General features: G+C 36.9%; 1 protein-coding gene across 1 annotated transcript in view; it reads left to right on the top strand.

Annotated features, from left to right (window-relative positions):
- The window catches only part of HOMER1 (homer scaffold protein 1), a 101,895-nt gene that overhangs the window by 61,571 nt on the left and 22,255 nt on the right, over positions 1–18,069 (top strand). Inside the window, exon 6 of the mRNA XM_029958973.1 lies at positions 12,085–12,241. Coding sequence (XP_029814833.1) covers positions 12,085–12,241 — 157 coding nt within the window. The remainder of the gene's footprint in view (positions 1–12,084; positions 12,242–18,069) is intronic.

Genomic DNA, 18,069 nt, shown 5'->3' with positions numbered 1-18,069 from the left:
CACAGAAGTGAACTATTTTGTTGGTCAAAAGTATGTCCTTAATATATTCGCTTTTTGAGATTAGAAGAATAAAATGGGGAATACAGATAAATGGAGATCAACATGTCCTCTAGTTTTCCATTATCTTTATGCTTTGGGGAAGGTTTCTGTACCTAAAGAATCACATCTTTTGAGCTCCTTTATTAGCACTATAGATGTCAGTGACATTTTATAGGACAGACAGGAGGTGGTTTGAATTGATCAGTGTTTTGATCATAGAACAGGAGGCTCTGCTGAGATGAATTTAAGTTGCTGAATAGCACTTTGTTGAAATGTGGACAGCTGGCAATTCGTAAGTATTCATCAAAGTACTTCACAGTGACACCAAACAGCCATCAAGTTTTGTCTGTAATGAATTGAGTTGGCACAAATCAGCAATGAACTAGAATAGGAGAGTTTTTTAATCAGCTCTTAAGCCATTTGGCAAATGATGGAAGCTAGAGTTGGGTGAAGGTGCTGAAATAAAATGCCTGGAATGTCTAGAACTCTGTTTCTTCAAGTATACAACAAAAAAACTTTATGTGTGGTCCACTTCCTCTGATCAGCTTTGTTTGTATGGTAGTTGCCTTTGCAGATTTTACTCTATGGCATGGTGATGTAATGATGTTCTGTCTTCCTGATATGAAATGCAAAGCATTTGGTTTCTAAATTAAAGTTAGAATAGTGAAAACCATTCTTCTGGGAGACTGCAATCCCATAGGTAATTAAGAAGTAATTTTCTTCAAATAACATGGCTCAGACAAAAAAACCAAAACAAACCAAACCCCTGAAAGTGAATTGACTGAATTGTACTAAGTTATCCAACTCTAGTAGTTTGCCAAAGGAAGAAGAATTAAAGTTTTTTTTCTACTCAATATAGTGATAATAGGTATAGAAATAAGATATGATTTTGTTGTCTGAAGCCAAATGCATGTAGGCAATACATTCAGATTAATTTGGCCTGAATTTTAAGAGGATGGCCAAAATGGTTTCCTGCATGCCTGAAGTGTGATCTAACTGATCGCTGTATATGACTGTGAATTACCTGTTCACTTTATGTAGGAAATACTTTGGAATTTAATGTATTTGTGTGATGACACCAATGGTGTAGTGCCTTCCTTCTGTACTCTTCCAAGATTTTAGCATTCTGGTTTAATTCTACTTTGGCACTTTGGGGATCATTTGTGCTGGGCTTATGTTCAGCACAGTGGGAGGCTGAGGAGAGCTGGCTTTTAAACATCTTCATATCATGGTGTTTGCCCTACCCTTTTCTTAGTCTAGGGGCCTTATCAGGGAAGATGAAATAGAGCTTGCAATATTAGAAAACAAACATGCTGAAATGTGGCACATAGGCATAGCCTTGTGAAAGAATGAAAGCTCAGCATCTGCTGTGCTGACTGTGAACTCACAACTAGCAGAACTCACGTGCAACTTCATTCTTTCCCTGTTAGGTTTGTGACGAGTTAAGTAAGATGGGACAGAGAGAGAAGAGAGGAGCCAAGCTTTATATTCTTCTTTGAAACTGTTACATCAATTAAATGTTGCATTGGGAAGAACAGATCTATAAATTACCACATTTTAACTTCCAGCTCAGTTCTTGAGACAAATGGTCTGCATTATTCTGAAAAGATGAAGGAAACCTAAGATCACTTAGTCTAGACTGAGCACATGAAAACTATCAACTCCAGTTAATTAAGGAGGGTGCCATGTTACGTTTTTTCTTTAAAAATGCGATTTTTTACAATAAGAGAGAGAGAGGAACTTATATAGGGACTTCTTCCTCTGAATGTTAACCTGTAGTTCATGGGAAAAATACGAGTATCAGAGACTTCCCATGTATTAAATTTATTCTTTTATTTCACCCATTTAATTTGTTTTTAGTAAATTTGTCTCTAGGATCAACATAAGGCAAGCAATTTAGTCACTTCTTGAATTCAGATTTGGTTTAAACAAGGCAAATTTAATACTTTCATTCTCTTAAAGAACTGTAATAGGAAAAAAATAGGAGTTGCAGTATCCACTTGTGTTACAACTCACTTGTGAGTTGTTTTTTTCAAACCTATACAGTCCATAAATGCTTTACTGTGATATTATGTGACTTACTGCTTGTTCTTCAGAGTACTTTTGACATCTCCATAGATGGTTTATTTTGGACTTTATATGTAGGCTATTGACTCTTAAGCAATTGTATGGCTATTACAGAAGATAAATGAAACTTAATTAAATTTTCAATGCTCCTGCATAGCTTCAGTTCCCTTAATGGAATAAGCTTATTTTGTTGTCAGCATGTAAACTGACAGTTCATCTCCTCACTAACTGTGCAATTAATGCATGTCGTATTTACTGGAATAAGCAAACTGGCAACTGTAAAGCAAAAGTGAATTGCTCCAGTAGTCATTACTTGATATGGTAAAATAATCTAATGTACTACCTGGGTGGAGGCCAATTAGTCATAATTCAGAATCTTTAGGTGACTACCTAATCACATAGAACTATTTCTGTTGGTCATTCTGTAAGAATGCCTTTCTGCTGCTGGTAGTGGAGTTGTGAGGCCCTGCAGCTGTAATGAGTGTTCTGCTGAGACAGGAACCAGCACTAAGGGGTCTTAGAGGCTGAGCTGTCCTGTGGTATCAGTAACAGAAGGTTTAGCTAAGATCTAAAATAGGCACTTGTAAATCTTTCACACTGAGCTACTTGTAACAGCTACTCTGTCTTCAGCAGCGGCACAACACACTCCAGTTACAGCTGTGATGGAACCTAGAAATGCAGATAGAGGCTCGTTCTGAGGATCTCCGCCACTGACATGTGGTGTCTATCAGACATACAGGGTTGGGAGAGGTCCCTTTAGCCCTGTCACTGCTCTGCATGTAGCTGGGGTCGCCCAGAGTGTAGCTTTTACTGTCTTCACTCTGCTATTGCAGAACTGAAAATCTGTGCTGAGCTCCATAGAATCAACTTGTACCTGCCACAGCCTCATGGGTCACATCTATACTGCTAAATAAAATGTGCCTTGGCTCTGAGGGCTGAACTGTTTCCTCATGTGCAGCAGTGATACTGGATCTCTTCTGTGCCTATTCAGTGTCCTTGCAGCTGTAAAACACGGTTACTGTGTTTTGTACAGAGTCCCTTTCCAGTTTGGCATACTTGCAATGATTGGAGGGCTTCATTGCCACCCACTTGTGCAGTATTCTTCTTGCACAAAAGCACAGATCTACACTGCATGCCCAGGAGTATTTCAAGTGGGAATGGGAGGTTTACAGATCCCACAAAGCCTCAAAGATTGTAGAGATGGAAGGGTGCTAGACCTGACTATGTACAAACTGTGCTTAGAATCTCCCTGGCCAGCTGTGACTTGCAAAGAGTGCAAACTCCCCAGTCCACACAGCCTTTGGAAACTCAGAGGTTTTTGGCCATGAGCAGGAGTTGTCCTTGTCCTTACTACCACAGCATTTCTGTGGTAAAGCTAGGGAAGTTTCTCAAACTCAACAAGGTGTAATTGAGAGCACAGTTCAGAGAAACTGTTAAAATATGAATAGCAGTCAATAAATGAGAGCCCTGGTGGGAGATGTGTGGGAAAGTCAAATACTCTGTTCTGTTACATTGCTGAGAGAGTGCAGTTTGATTCTGTGCACACACAAATTGTTGTTATTTTAGGATTTTTTTGAAGAAAATTGGGGGTTTGTGTAGCCAGGGGCCTCAGCAGAATTAAATCCATACTAATTCAGAGTGTGAATTTGCAGTTAAACTGCTTTAAATTCTTGTGCGTACAGATGAGTTCCACAATGAAAGTGGCCGTAATTCAGATCATTTTAGTGTCAGGGTCGTTGTGTCCTAGTATTGGACTTGCTGATAGCCACATCATCTAATTGCTTTCTTAAAGTGATTAAGTGCCATAGATGCCAGAGTCAATTTTACTTTCTTTGCAGCCAAATACCTAGTCATTTTAGAAAATAGGATGTAAGTTCCTAAATAACTTTGTTGCTTTTGAAAATGTAACTTCATTGGAGTATTTGATGTATTCAGCACCATAGCAACAGCAAGGAATTATGCTTAATGTTCAGTGCACTAAAAAACTTACTTGGTATCAGTTGTGAAAAATTATGAGGTGCATTACAGATCTGAGAATACACTACTTCCAACTATGCCAATATGCAGTTTCAATAAAGGAATAAGGGCAACTTTTTTTTTTACTTTTTCAAATATGTGATAAGATTTTAGGTCTGCAAGGTCTCATAGGCATGAGAATAAAATACTTGCAATGATACTGGTAAGTAATCTCAGTAAGGGAGCAAGGCAAATATTTTTTAATATTTCAGAGAATGTGATAATTGTTAGGTTGATAAGGTTTTAATGATTAGTGAAAAAAAGCTAGAAATTAATTAGCCATGCTTGCTCTTTCAAAGAGCTAAAAGTTATGAGAAAGAGCTACTGTTTTTTGTTTTTTCTATGGCCTTCATGAAGAGATAACCAAATATCTGTTTAATATGTAAAATTAAATGACTAAGATAAAAATGAGATCTTTTTAAATTAAAAGTTGAGCCTCTTCAGAGAAATCAGGGACTTATCTTCAGGTTAAATATAAGTCTTTTGCTTTGTGATACAGTGTACAAAAACATGCTTAAAACTGTTCCTAGCAGTGCAATTTTAATGAGAAATGGAGTTCAAATGTCGCCTGTGTAAACACATCCAGCGTGAAGTAACAGACAATACAAGAAACTTGGAAATGTTGTTTTTTCTTTTTTGTTCCCCCTTTTAACTTTGGTCAGGACTAGGACCTAAGTCCCTGATGGGTAGAGATCATTGCTGAAGCTTTAATTTTGTATTAATACCTGATGGAATGCATTTCAAGAGCTCTTCTGTTCTGTTGACTCTTAGCATTTCAATAAGCAGTGAACACCACCAATACTTAACCATTTTTAGCTCTGGCTTTGTTGCCTTTTGCAGGAATACCATGCTGAGTTACCAAAGGTAATATTTATGATAAATTTCCCTTCCTTAAAAAGAATTTCATATCCAGTCTATTCCCCAGTGGTAAGTTCCCATATTGAAAGCAGTGGTGTTTTCTATAGGCCCTGTAATGAATGAAGGCTGTATTATAAAATACAGAGCATGGATTTAGATGGTGGATCTAAATAGGATATAGCTATCAATTTGCCATGCATAGTGGTCTGCTATATAGCGGAAAGAGTCTATATCAACTTCCTTTGTGATTTTCATCCATGAAGTCTGCAAAGCTAGTGATCCTTCCCAGTGAGCTGATAAGGCACAGCACAGGAGCTGCCTAAGAGCAGGACTGCCTGTAACAGAAATGGAAAGGAAACTCTTCTCCTGTCCGTGGGCTCCATGGGTACTCTTGGCGATTGGGAATGCAGTCAAGAGCATGGTCAAGCTGAAAGACTATATGAAAGTGAAAGATCATGTACGAAACACCTTGAAGGAGAAATCTGTAATATATCTCCATATATGGAGCTGCCCAAATTTGCAGAAAAAGCTTCTGCATTTGTCTTCTACACTGATACAGAAATTAGGAGTTCAAGTACATTGTAGCTCAGAGTTGAGAAAAGGGGTGTGCAAAACAAAACAGTACATCCTGGAGTGGGATAAACCTTCAACATTCATACAGAATAATAGACTCCCAGAAATGTAATGCTCTCACCTGCTGATTTCATCCATCCAGCTGCCTTTCTCGCTTTCCAGCAGGTGTGTGTGGCTTTGATAGCAGGCACCTCACTTGAAGTACAATGTGATTCAAGGGCCTCCTTCATCTCTTTTGCTATGAGCTGATTCACAACCATGTTTCCCTGGTTTTGTGCTAATGTAACTCCACTGAGATCGTGTAGATATTCCTTATCCCAAACGGAAGAACAAATCTTTCATGCTCTGTTAATGTTCCTTCTTCTCTCCTCGGGGGAGCTATCCTCCTTTGCTAAAAATTATTTTGAATACTCTAATTAAGGATAAGGATCTCTTTGAATATTAATTAGTTTTTCATTGGCCTTACTCAAAATATTTAACTCAAAGCAATTTCCTGGTAATTATCTCTGGATTATAATTTTGAGAGGCGTTACTTTTTTTTTAAATGAAATCCAGTTTATCAAATAAGACTTCCTTTTGTATGTGTCCAGTTAATCTCAACTACATATAAACCAATAAGCAGTAGCTGTGAAGATGCAATTTTTTTTGTTTCTTAAGTTTTCTTCTTACAACACCTGTCGTTCTTACCATAGCTTTCCCTCTTTTGCTATTCTTTAATTATTTAACTGAACAACTCTGTCCCTCGCCTTGTGTACATAATGCAGAGTTTTTTGAGTGGTTTAATCTACTGGGACCATACAAGCAGAAGTTCTGTACAAAAGTTAAAATGGCAGAACAACTCAAAATCATTGCTCTTCTTGGAATGGTGGGATAGAACCTAGTCCACTCCACTGCTCTTTCTTCAACTTCCCACTCATTGTAGGGCTCCTAATTAGGTATAATTCAATAGAGGACAAAAGTCCCTTCTGTTTCCAATTTCACTTTGAATATTCAAGAGAGAGGGAGAGATTTCCATATCATTATCAAGGGCTTATGGTGCTTTTGACTAGCAAGTGGACAAAGTCCCCAAAACCATCTTGTTTAAATACTTTCCATCATAAAGTAGCTTTTTGAAATCTCTGAAAAGGGGTGAAATTACAAAAATTCCTGTTTAAATCAGGACGTAAACTGAGGAGATTAGGTTTCATTTTCAGAATGAATGAGAGGAGGGTTCTTGTGAGCTTTTAGGAATACCTTGAGGGATGCTGCAATCCTCCACTGTGCTAGCACAGTCAACATCTCCATCTAATCAGTCACATAATTTCAATGTAGGCAGTAGGAAGTGTAGCTTGTTGCAGAGATCTCACCCTTCCAACTTTCATCATTAACTGACGCTTATTTAATATGGAGGACCTTTTGCAGAATTGCTTTCCAAATGCACTGTAGAGTTTTACATAAACCAAATACTTGCCTTACACTTCCAAAGAGAAGAAGCGACACTACTTGTGTTCAGTGGTCTTCTTGGATAGTACTGCAACAGAACCAAAAGGTTCACAATGCCCCTGTACTTCATCAAGCATGAAGAGCTGCTCTGTAGGGCTCAGCAGCCAGGCTATCAGAAGGGATCACCCCTTGCAGCCAGCACAGCCAATACATTGTTACCAGCTGGTTGATATACCTCTCCTGGTGTTTGGTAATGCTCACTCCAGCAGACTCTTGGGCTGCTTCCAACACATGCCACTATTTATAATCTGGGCAGTAGCTACAAGGACTCTGCTCTGTTCGTATTTGTGAAGTCTTATGGATTTAGTTACCATAGCGGAATCCACATTTTGTGGTGAAAGTACTTCATTCTTTCTCCTATATTCCTCCTTATTTCTGCTGTCCCAAGATAGGGCTGCTCACTACACACCCACAGTGCACATCACAGTGATACCTGAAGGAAAGAATTTACACGCTCTGGAATAACTTTAGTTTTTTGAAACAGTGACTATGCTACGGAATAATTTTTAAATTAATTAATTTTATGCAATGAATGCAGTAATAAACTCCCTAAATAATAATAAAGCAGAATTCTGCACACATTTTATTTCAATAAATCTGAAATAAAGCTTAAACCATGTTATTCAGTGTTGGTACTGCATACAACTTTGCAAACAATGAATAAACAATAATGATTCAAAAAGCAGAAACTTGATTTGAAGTGCTTTTGTTTCTTTGCTTCATGAAGGCATCTCTCAAAATACCTTAATTCTGAATGCAACTCATTAATGTGTGCTTCCCTCTCCTTCCGTTTGCAAGCCTTCTCCAGCTGGCTAAATATGGTGACTGGAGCTTTTCGGATTAATTTTCCTTAAGTGACCTACTTTACAGAGAAAGATAATCATGCATTTATAGCCTCTGGCACACTATTCAGGTCACAGATGGACAGATACCAAAGCTATTCTTCTGTGATTTACTGGGCTTGTAACTAATCCCCAGTGAGAAAGGGGATCGGCCTGATGTTAATTGGTTTGAATGCCTAAAAGTATGGAAGGAAGATCATTGACTCCAGTTTTCAGAGGGTGTCACAGTTAGGCTGAGTGATACCAGCCATCAGTTTTTCTAGGATCATTTTGTGGAAGTGATTGAATTACTGAATGTCAAAGATATAAAATACCTGACTTTGAATCCTTTGCCTTGATGGGGTAGAACCATGTGGTATTCTGACTGGACATGTCTGGTGTTTCAGATACACCGGATTGCGTGGCCAGCACCAAGGGTAAGAGATTTGGGAGAGTTTTGACCTTTTGCTTGCTAACAGATGCTCGTGATCCCATGAACAGTTGTTATGATCAGACCCAAACCTCTGCTATGAAAGCATTTTTTTTTATTAGCATGATCAATTGAGCCAACAGAACTCATATTTTGCTATTATCCATTAGAAGCCCTTTCTCCCTCTTGTATTTGACACTACTGGGATGTATGCAAAACAGCTTTTCCTCTTGCTTTCAGATGTTCAGAAGTTTCACACAGAAATGACCAGGTTTTAATCTCTGTTAGAGTATTTTTAATAGTTTGGGGGAGTTTTTCATGTTGAAAAACAGGAAACAAGCATGGTTCCAGATGAATGATGGTGGGGTTTTTTTGAAGTACTGTCTTGAAACTTTGTGTCAGGCAGTCAGTGATATTAGTTCTCTTAGGTTTGAAGCAGTAAGCTGTCAGCAGAGGCTTTCAGAAGAAAACAAAACATGTATGCAGGTTGAATTCTTGTACCACAGGACTGCAGGTGTGTATGCCTGCATGTCCCCAGGTGTGTACACACAGCTATGCACCACAGCGCAAATTTGGAAAGCGTTCTGGTGGAAGTCACACTGCACTTTGGATCACTGTGATCTCTGAATAAGTGTTTGTAGTTCAAGTGCTTTGTAGAGCACATATTCTCAGAACACGTGAGGAGTGACTCAGATTTGGTTTAGATATTTACAGCTGTTAAGACAACCTGACAGGGCTGTGTGTGTATTTTCTATGACAGAATCTAATGCTGCTGAGGGCAAAATCAATTCCTTTTAGCAAAAAGCTTTTCAGACAGGAATTAAGTAAAAGGTTTTAGGGAGAAAGAGTATGTACATCCCTCCTGTATCTATTCTGAGAGACTCTAGTGCAGCTGTTCCACCATCAAAATTCTGCCTATGTGCTTTAGCAGTTGTTGGCAGCCCTTTGAAGTTTCCACGTGCCCATCAGCTTCTGAATCTGTGTTCCCTCTCACAGGTGTTAGACTCAGCATCTTCTCCTCCAAGGTAGAATTCTTGTTGTATCTGAATCGTACATTTCTCAGTGTTTCCTCAGGAAGTGCTGTAAATTTGAACCAACGTAGCTCTACAGATACAGGCATCAATGAAGATACTCTCAGTCTAGCTTAAGAAGAGCATCCTATGTATGCTTTTATCTGGTCCTAAAGTAATTAATCTAACTCCAATTTTAACCAAAGTAATCCACAGAGTATAATTTAATTATCTTTCTGTTTCTCAAGAAGGTATTTGAGAAAAGTCAGTCATAACTGCCAAGATTGGTTATGGGCTATTCTAATCAAATTATGATTAGATTACTTAGATAATCTAAGTAATGTGTGTCCATTTTATGGAGCTATAGCCGACTCTCTAGAAGATACAATAGCAATTATCTATAGAAAAAAAACCAGTATATGCTACAAGTCAGCAACACCTACATTACAATAGGGCATGTTCCTGCCCACTATGTAGATCCCTTGGGGGAAGAAAAGTATGGTTTGGAAATAATACTGATGCATTCCTGTTGAGAAAAAACAATTGGAAAAATAACCAGCTCTGAAGAAACCTTACAGTTTTTGAACCAGGGTAACCATAGCAGTAATGGAAAATACATGCTCCATACTTCATGCTGACATCCCATTATACAAGGAATAATACAAGAGCTCCTGGCTGTTTTCTTGAGAGGCACTGTAGCAAGGGCACCAAGTAAAGGTGAAAGTGAAACACACCACAAATCACCCTCATATTATTACTAATCGCTCCCTGAGAGTCTGTTATCTGGGTTCTTTGTGGCTTGGAAGGTTATCATTGTGGATATACCCATTATTACGTTAAAAAAAATTAACTTCCTTAGGATAATAAATGATCAAATAGTTCTCAGCCTGTAACTGTCTCAGAGACAGTTGTCTTACATCAGTATAAAATTTTGTGTGCATGTTTATTCTGTGGGCAAGATGAGTGGTAAGGCGCATTTTATAAGAATGTATCAGTGTCACACACAATTTGCTAGTAGCTAGTAGTTGCTAGTAGTCCTGCAGGAGCTACTAAATGGAACTATTCACTTACATGAATCTACTGGAGTGGATATTTTTTTGCCTGATCAGAACATCAAGAAGGAGTTATGAATATAATAACAAACTAGATATTTTTAGCATTTTTTAGTGGAATTTGTTGACCTGCTGGACTACTATAAGTGAAAATTAAGTTTGATTAGAGAAACAGAAGAGTAGACATGGTTCCAGAAATTTGTACTTATCTTCTTGAATGTGTGAGTCAGTGTTCCCTGAATGAAGTAGGATCATCATTAGTTTAGTCATTTAAGATCTAAAATTTCCAGTGGTGAACTTCTAATTAGTTGTATAGATCACAAAATTATAAAGCAATTTCAAAAAACCCATATTCCTCTTCTGGAGCAACTTGTATTCCCACTCAAGGGGATGAAGCACTGTATTTAGAAGGAAAGGCTGGAGCACAGAAAAACCAGATATGATGTTTTAGTGAAACAGTACATGTGATCTGAATTGGTAATGAATGTTCCTTGGTGTCTGGTTGATTCTGAACACCTAAGAAGCATTTATAGGAGTCGTAACGTATTTGAAATATGCTTCAGTGGGATAGACTTTGCATATGCAGGAAGTGGAGGAAACTAAATGGAAAAAATTATGGCAATGTTTCATTGTACATGTGTACGAAGTTCAAAGCTATAAACTTACATGTAAAATAACAGTAAATTATAATTAAATTAATCATATTAACATATAAAGATATAAATAAAATAAAATATTATAATAATTGATCATAATTCATCACTAACCTATATACAAAATCATTTTGACCAGAGTTACAGATCTTTGGTTTTCAATGATGTCTTTAATAGTAAGCTAATTAGGCAAAATTAATTATTTTCTCCATGTGTTTTCCATGTTGGTATGCACCTCTCATGCTCTTGGTGAGCTATTTGCTTATTAATACATTTACCTGATGTATCTAAGATATTTTTCCCTTTCACACTGAGTGTAAAGATAGGGTCTGCGGATGATGTCAAACTAATTATCTGGAAAATTCAAGCCCTGTGTTTGCTCAGAGAATGACTAAATTGTAAGCAGGATTTTTCTCTATCAGCTACTTCAGTAAACCTCAGCATCAGCTTCCACTTTAAAATAAAACAGTAATTTATCTATGCTACTTGATCTTTATTCTCATTGCTGATATTACTGAGGAAAAATGTATTAATATTATTATAAAATTAAAAATCTTTGAGTTTGCAAGTTCAAATTAAATATGGTATTTAATAAAGTATATTTCAGGAATAGAAGACTTGCATTAAGACAACCAAGCTGTACTTCCAAAGCACTATATTATCTCTCTTTAATCAAGACAGTGAAAAAGCTTTTTCTACAATATATTTCAAAAAATAGTAGATTAAAAAAGCACTTTCATTCAATGTGCATATATTAAAATAGTGACTAATCATACATATGTTCCAGAATTGCATGCTGTTGCTTTTGGGAAGCTGATGTGTGTTTCATAATCTTTAACATTTTATTTATAAAAATACCCTGTTGAACTGGGTGAATAGATGTTGTTTTCCAATAATGCTACCCCTATACTTTCTTAATTTATAGTCTTGATAATTGAGCATTTGTATTATCATTTGGTCGTTCAGTCATAGGATGTTTTGCGTAATTCTATTTTTCCTGGGTATTAAAAAAAATTATAATACATTTAAAAGAATAAAGGAAGAGATTTGAGGGTTCTGACCATTCTCATTCTGTCTGTGCAGCTCGACAATCAGCAAGCATTGGGAGGCAGAACTGGCCACACTCAAGGGTAATAATGCTAAGCTCACAGCAGCCCTGCTGGAGTCCACTGCCAATGTGAAACAATGGAAACAGCAACTTGCTGCATATCAGGAGGAAGCAGAACGTCTTCATAAGCGGGTAAGTTGTGGCAAATGGCCAGGATCCCTGAGGTGGAAGTACTGATGACTCTATTCACTCATTTTCAAATAAAACAAGTTTATTGTTGGGGCTTTAGGTTAATCTTTGAGATGGAAATTAATGATTTCTTTAAAGTATTTCCTCCAGTGGAAAGTTATTTGGTTTGTAGGATTTTTTTTCTGCAAAGATTACTGTTGTGAGAAGAGTTACCTTATGATGTTTGTCAGCTTTCACTCTTCATTTGATGCTGTCACGTCTGTTTCATGACGTCCTCATAGCATTACAGTTTAGTCCCTACTGCATTTAAGCCCATAGAAACTTGACATCCAATCTGTAAGTTAAAGAAACTTTGTTGTAGTTTCTTCGTATAAGAAACATTAACAGCTTCCCCTCATCCTTGCATGTGAAGAAAGCTGGGAACTGAAGAACAAGATCATTATATGCAACTACAGATCTGCACCCATTTTCATACAGAAGTGAACTAAAAGTTAGTTCACAGTGGGGGAAGGAAAAACAGTGTTTGAGGAAGGAATAAATTATGTAAGCTAAATTATGAAGGCTAAATTATGAAAACAAATATTCAATATCTTAATTTCTATTCTCTTTTGAAATGTAACTCTCTCTATATAGATTATATTGTGTAATCTATTGACCTTTATCCATATAAATTTCTAATTGTAGCATTAGGACATATGTCTGTGTGAAATGAACGCAAGATTAACACGTATGGAGGAAAGATGTCTTTGATTAAGCTGTTTCACTTCTGTTAATAAAGATTAACTTAGAAAAATATGAAGGAGATGTACTTAACACTGGAGAGGTACTATTTACTGGGGCATGTAGTCATAGAACAAGGGGGAATGGCTTTAAACTGAAAGAGGGTAGCTTTAGATTAGATGTTAGGAGAAAATTGTTTGCTGTAAGAGTGGTAAAACACTGGCAGAGGTTGCCCAGAGAAGCTGTAGATGCCTCATCCCTGACAGTGTTCAGTGGGGCTGAATGCATCCAGGTTGGGCAGGGCTTTGAGTAACCTGGTCTAGTGGAAGGAGTCCCTGGCCATGGCAGGGGGTTTGGAACTAGGTGATCTTTGAGGTCCATTTCAACCCAGGCCATACTGAGTCAATGATACTTAAGGTCCATTTCAACCCAGGCCATACTTAAGTCAATGATAGTTAAGAAAAAAATGCAAAAAATCCCAAACTGAACCATTGTGCTTTTTTGCATGAAAGCAGGTTTCATGAATATACTGACAAGGGGAAGTCAAGTAGTAGACATAGCAGACCTCTTGATTTGGTTTTACATTCTGTATTGACCGGTAGGAAATAAAGTATGGCAATTACAGCAAGCCAAATCCTGCAAATTGCAAAGGCTTCTTTCAGACCTATGCTGGACCTGTCTAACTGGAGGCTGTTCAAGTAGTCCCAAAAATAAAGGTCATATTCATCTGAGGGTGGGGGGGGAGTTCAGTATGCTACAATTAACCTGGAGATGTGGAAGAGAATCAAGAATTTAGGAAACCTGGGAACATGGCAAGTTGTTGGGGATGTTCTGTACCTAGACTGACTTGCGGACAATGATCTTGAAGTCCCAGCCAAATGATTTGATAGGGAAGAATGACAATTTCCAATGGTCTGTAATTGTGTGTGCTATAGCTGACTGGACAAAGTGCATGAAATGTAATTAAGACTGGTGCTTTTTTCTAAGTGCTTTCAGTCAAGAAATTGACAGTTGCTGACAAAACTTCTTTCCTTCAAAAATGTTCCAGTCAGGCAGAAGCTTGTCATGTGTGTTTGTAGAGGGAGACTGTCACTTTATCTGTCATCTCATTTAAGCTTCTTATTTGGAAGGGTGGGAGTTCTAACCTGTGCTCTATGTTCATGAATAGATGATAACAGTCACTGCCAATAAAATTATTTAAACTACAACCTCATATTAAAGTTCCTATAGTGCAAATGTTCAGGTGGATTTGACCACTAGATAGGCTTTACAGTGAAGAACTCATCACTAACGTGTACATAATAAGGTAGCATGCTTCCTAATAAAATGCATTAACAGCTTGCGTTGCAAAGCTGAGACAATTACAGTTCTTATATAAGAAAGAAAAGTAATGCACCACAACAGCAGCTGCATTTGCCTTGGGAGACTCAACCAGACAAGGCAGGCAAAGATCCCCTTTTTTTATGTTACTCTCACTCTTAGTCGAATTTTATTTAAAATCTTTTATTGGAAAATAAAAGTAATGAATATATAAATTTTAGCATGTCATTTTGATTTTATATGATAGTACAGTTCACAGTAATAACCAAGTCTTGGAGGCTACATTCATTACTAGCTGATGATTTTTCATAACCTTTTGGCAGCAAATTTGCTGCAGTTGTTTTGTATTTCTGAGGAAGCACAAAATCTTATAGCATGGGATCATCTACACTATGCTCTTTTGATCACTGTTTACATGCCTTTGTTAAAATGTTTCATAATCTGTGACCTTAGGGCTTGTTGATATCTCACACAGGATACAGGAATGGTCTGTGCCTATGTCTCTCCAGGAATGCCAGTAAATTACAGCGGGACAGTTCAAAGAGAGTACTGCCCTCTGTTGGAATTGCTTTTAGAAAAATGTAGACTTGGCTAGCCCAACAAACTGAACTCTCTAGGCAAAAGAATGTATATTGTGTTAAAAATAATTCAGTCTCAAAGTATTACCCATGCAGTGCAGTGTGATACAAGAGCTTTTCTAATCTGCATGCTGGAGACTGAATTTTCAAGTTAAATTAGTGCCTCACTTCAAAAAGAAATGGCAAGTCAGATGCTTCTTTCTTACACAGATCAAAAATGTGTTGTTGAAATGGCAGATCTGAAGACTGTTGGTTATGGTACGTGTGATAGCAAGCAAGTTCAGTCACTGCCTCGTGCTATCTGTCTGTTCTGTTTATCTGTTCAGTATAAACACATAGCTGCAGTTGATCAAAAAAATATTCCTTGAACTGGAATTCATTTAACCTGAGATTATGTGTGTTATATATCAAGTCTCAGTCAGTCATCTTTTATTCTTGTAATTCTTGTAGAGACAAAAGCATGAAGAATAAGTGTCCCAGCCTTAAGAAGACTAAGGTGTTGAGTTGAATTTGCTTCTTTAAATGCTTGTCTTTATCCATAGAGTAGTCATCTGGATAGTCCTGTAGACATATTTCTAGTCAGAGGAAAAGAACTCTGTCCTTATTTTGTAGAATCACAGAGTAACTTAGCATGAAGGGGAACTTCGGAGGTTATCTGGTCCAATTCTCAAGTGAAATCAGGGCCAGCTTTGAAGTTATGAATCAGGTCTCAAAACGTGAGTTCCCATAGCCAATCTGGGCAGCCCATTCCAACTGACCACCCTTTGTCACCAACTGACCACACTTGTCAAATTATTTTTCCTAATATCTGATTGAAATTTGCAATGTTGCAACTCATATCTGTTGCCAGTTCAGAAGCAGAATGGGGTTTGATCCAAAAGACACTTAGATGAGAAAACTTGAATAGACCAGATTTTTAGAAATATGCATAGAAAAATTGTTTTCAAGGAGAAAGAAAAATTTGGAAATTAGTTTGCATCAGTTGTAATGTAGTTGTTGTTTTTTATGGAAAAGTTGGCCATCATAGCATCTTGCCCACTAGAAAATAAGAATGGGTCTGTGATGTGTATGCACTGGAGAGATATGCTTACTTACAGGATCATAGTCTTATATAACATGAACCAGACTCCAAAATCAAGAATGGTACTGCCAATATTAGCTGATACATTTAGTTCAATTTAATACTATATTAGGTGGTTTATATATCATTCAATTGTGGTATTCACTCCTTACATATTTTAGGTTTATATACAAGTTTTGGTGCCTGAGTCATTTGTCTGCAAGCTGTAGCAAACTCTATCCTCTGTCAAGTTAAGTGTGTATGGGAAAGCAATGCATATTGGTTAGTAAACTTTACATTACTGTTTCCATCTTTAGTTTCTTCTTTAAATAAATTGCCTTTATATAAATAGCTTTATTTATATAGTTTCCTCTTTATAATAGAAAAGAATTATTGTGAATGCTACCTTACTAGTTGACTTCTTATGATACTTTCTCCATAGTTTGAACTTTATCGTGTTTTATTTATAGTCATCCACTGATTTTACATAGTATCACATGCATTTATCTTCTATTTTTTAATTCACTGTGGTAAACTTGGTCCTTTGTCTGGTGCAGTATTTATTGTACAATTTGCTTTTTAAGCAGTTCTAAGTTAATTTAAACCAATATTCTTTATTCTGTAACTCTTTTCAAATTTAACTGAAATAGTTTTTTCTGTGTATCACATTGTTTGCACATTTTAAAACACAGAAACAAAACTAAGATTCCCCATTCTTTGATTTTGATTGCATTTTTAAAATTAATGTCACCTATGAATTGCCGTCTCTGATTTAGTATAAGATTTACTCATCTATCGGTTCAGTTTTTCACATTAACTTACATTTATTTGCTTTCTCTGAGGCCTTTATCATCCTTCTTTCATTTCTTCTCTGCCTTAATAATGGCTAGAGCTGAGATGAAACAGAATACAGATTCAGTGTGGCTGAGTGAAACATTCTCAATAAATTAAAGTTTTGTGCTTTCTCCTGATAAACTGTGAGCTTAATTCAGAAATACTGTACTTTCATATTTTGTCAGACATTATATTTTTGAGAAGCTTGCTAAATGAGTGCCTGGATTTTTCTCTCTCAAATACAAAGAGATAATTCTGGGAAGATATGATGCCCAGTCAAGAGCTTAACTCTGAGCTCTCAGCCTTCTCTAATCTGCTCAGAAACAACAAAAATTTCCCTTAAATGGGGTTGGGGAGCACTCCTACACACCTTGCATAGCTTTTTTACATCAAAAGGGATTCATAGAACAGCTCAGTAACAGAAAGAAAAACCCTGAAGTAAGCTACTTCAGACAAATAGAATAGCATTGGCACTAACATTAATCCTGATACTATAAAGAGGAAAGGATTGAATCGTGATATAAATTATGGAAAGCAACCCAAAGTTCTGTCTTTGTCATGTTAAAAATGAAAATGATTAATTTTTTTCATGCACTCTAACTGCTAAAGTAAATCATCCTATGACACTGGGCAATAGCACAAAGTAATAACACCAGTGCATGATAATAAGAGCTACAGTCCTTGAAGATCATTCATCTGCAGAAAAGAAACCTAACATAAAAAGAGATGAAGGGAAGTGATCAAGCTCCTGGGTATTTGTGAAAGAACAGGGAGGTAGTGTCTTGAATTCTAACTTTTTATTTTACCAGAATTTCTTAGAAAGTAAGATAAAATTAGCCAATTTGTTCTGGTTCTTTCATTCAGTGAATGAAATAAGTATGAGTTTTTATTAAAACCCCATGACAAATAATGGACCATGATTTCACTGCTGTAACAGGAAATTTTAAAATGGATATTAAAAAAATGCATGAGCACAATGAAAAAAAAACCATGGTCATTTTATTGGACAATCTTTATGCTACTTAAAGAAAACAACAATCTTTAAAAGCAGTTATTAAAGTCCACAAGAAGTATGGAGTGCTGTATAAGCCATCTGCTCAGATTATCTGTAGAAAATCTTTACAGACCCTTTAGAAGTCACCTCCACTGCCTCACCAGCTGCATTAATAATTGAATAACTAAAACTAAATTTTGAACATGCAGATGTTATGAAGTTGCCTGCTAAATTGGAGCCCATATCGTGGACTTCATACTTGCTGAGAAGTCTTAATAGCAGCACTGTGGGACTACTGTGAATAACTGTTAGGTCTTATGTGGCC

Source organism: Manacus vitellinus, unplaced genomic scaffold (genome assembly GCF_001715985.3).
Source record: "Manacus vitellinus isolate BGI_N305 unplaced genomic scaffold, ASM171598v3 scaffold_18_pilon, whole genome shotgun sequence".
Classification (NCBI taxonomy): domain Eukaryota; kingdom Metazoa; phylum Chordata; class Aves; order Passeriformes; family Pipridae; genus Manacus; species Manacus vitellinus.
Note: the sequence above shows the minus strand (reverse complement) of the source record. Positions and strands in the feature narration are given on the sequence as shown.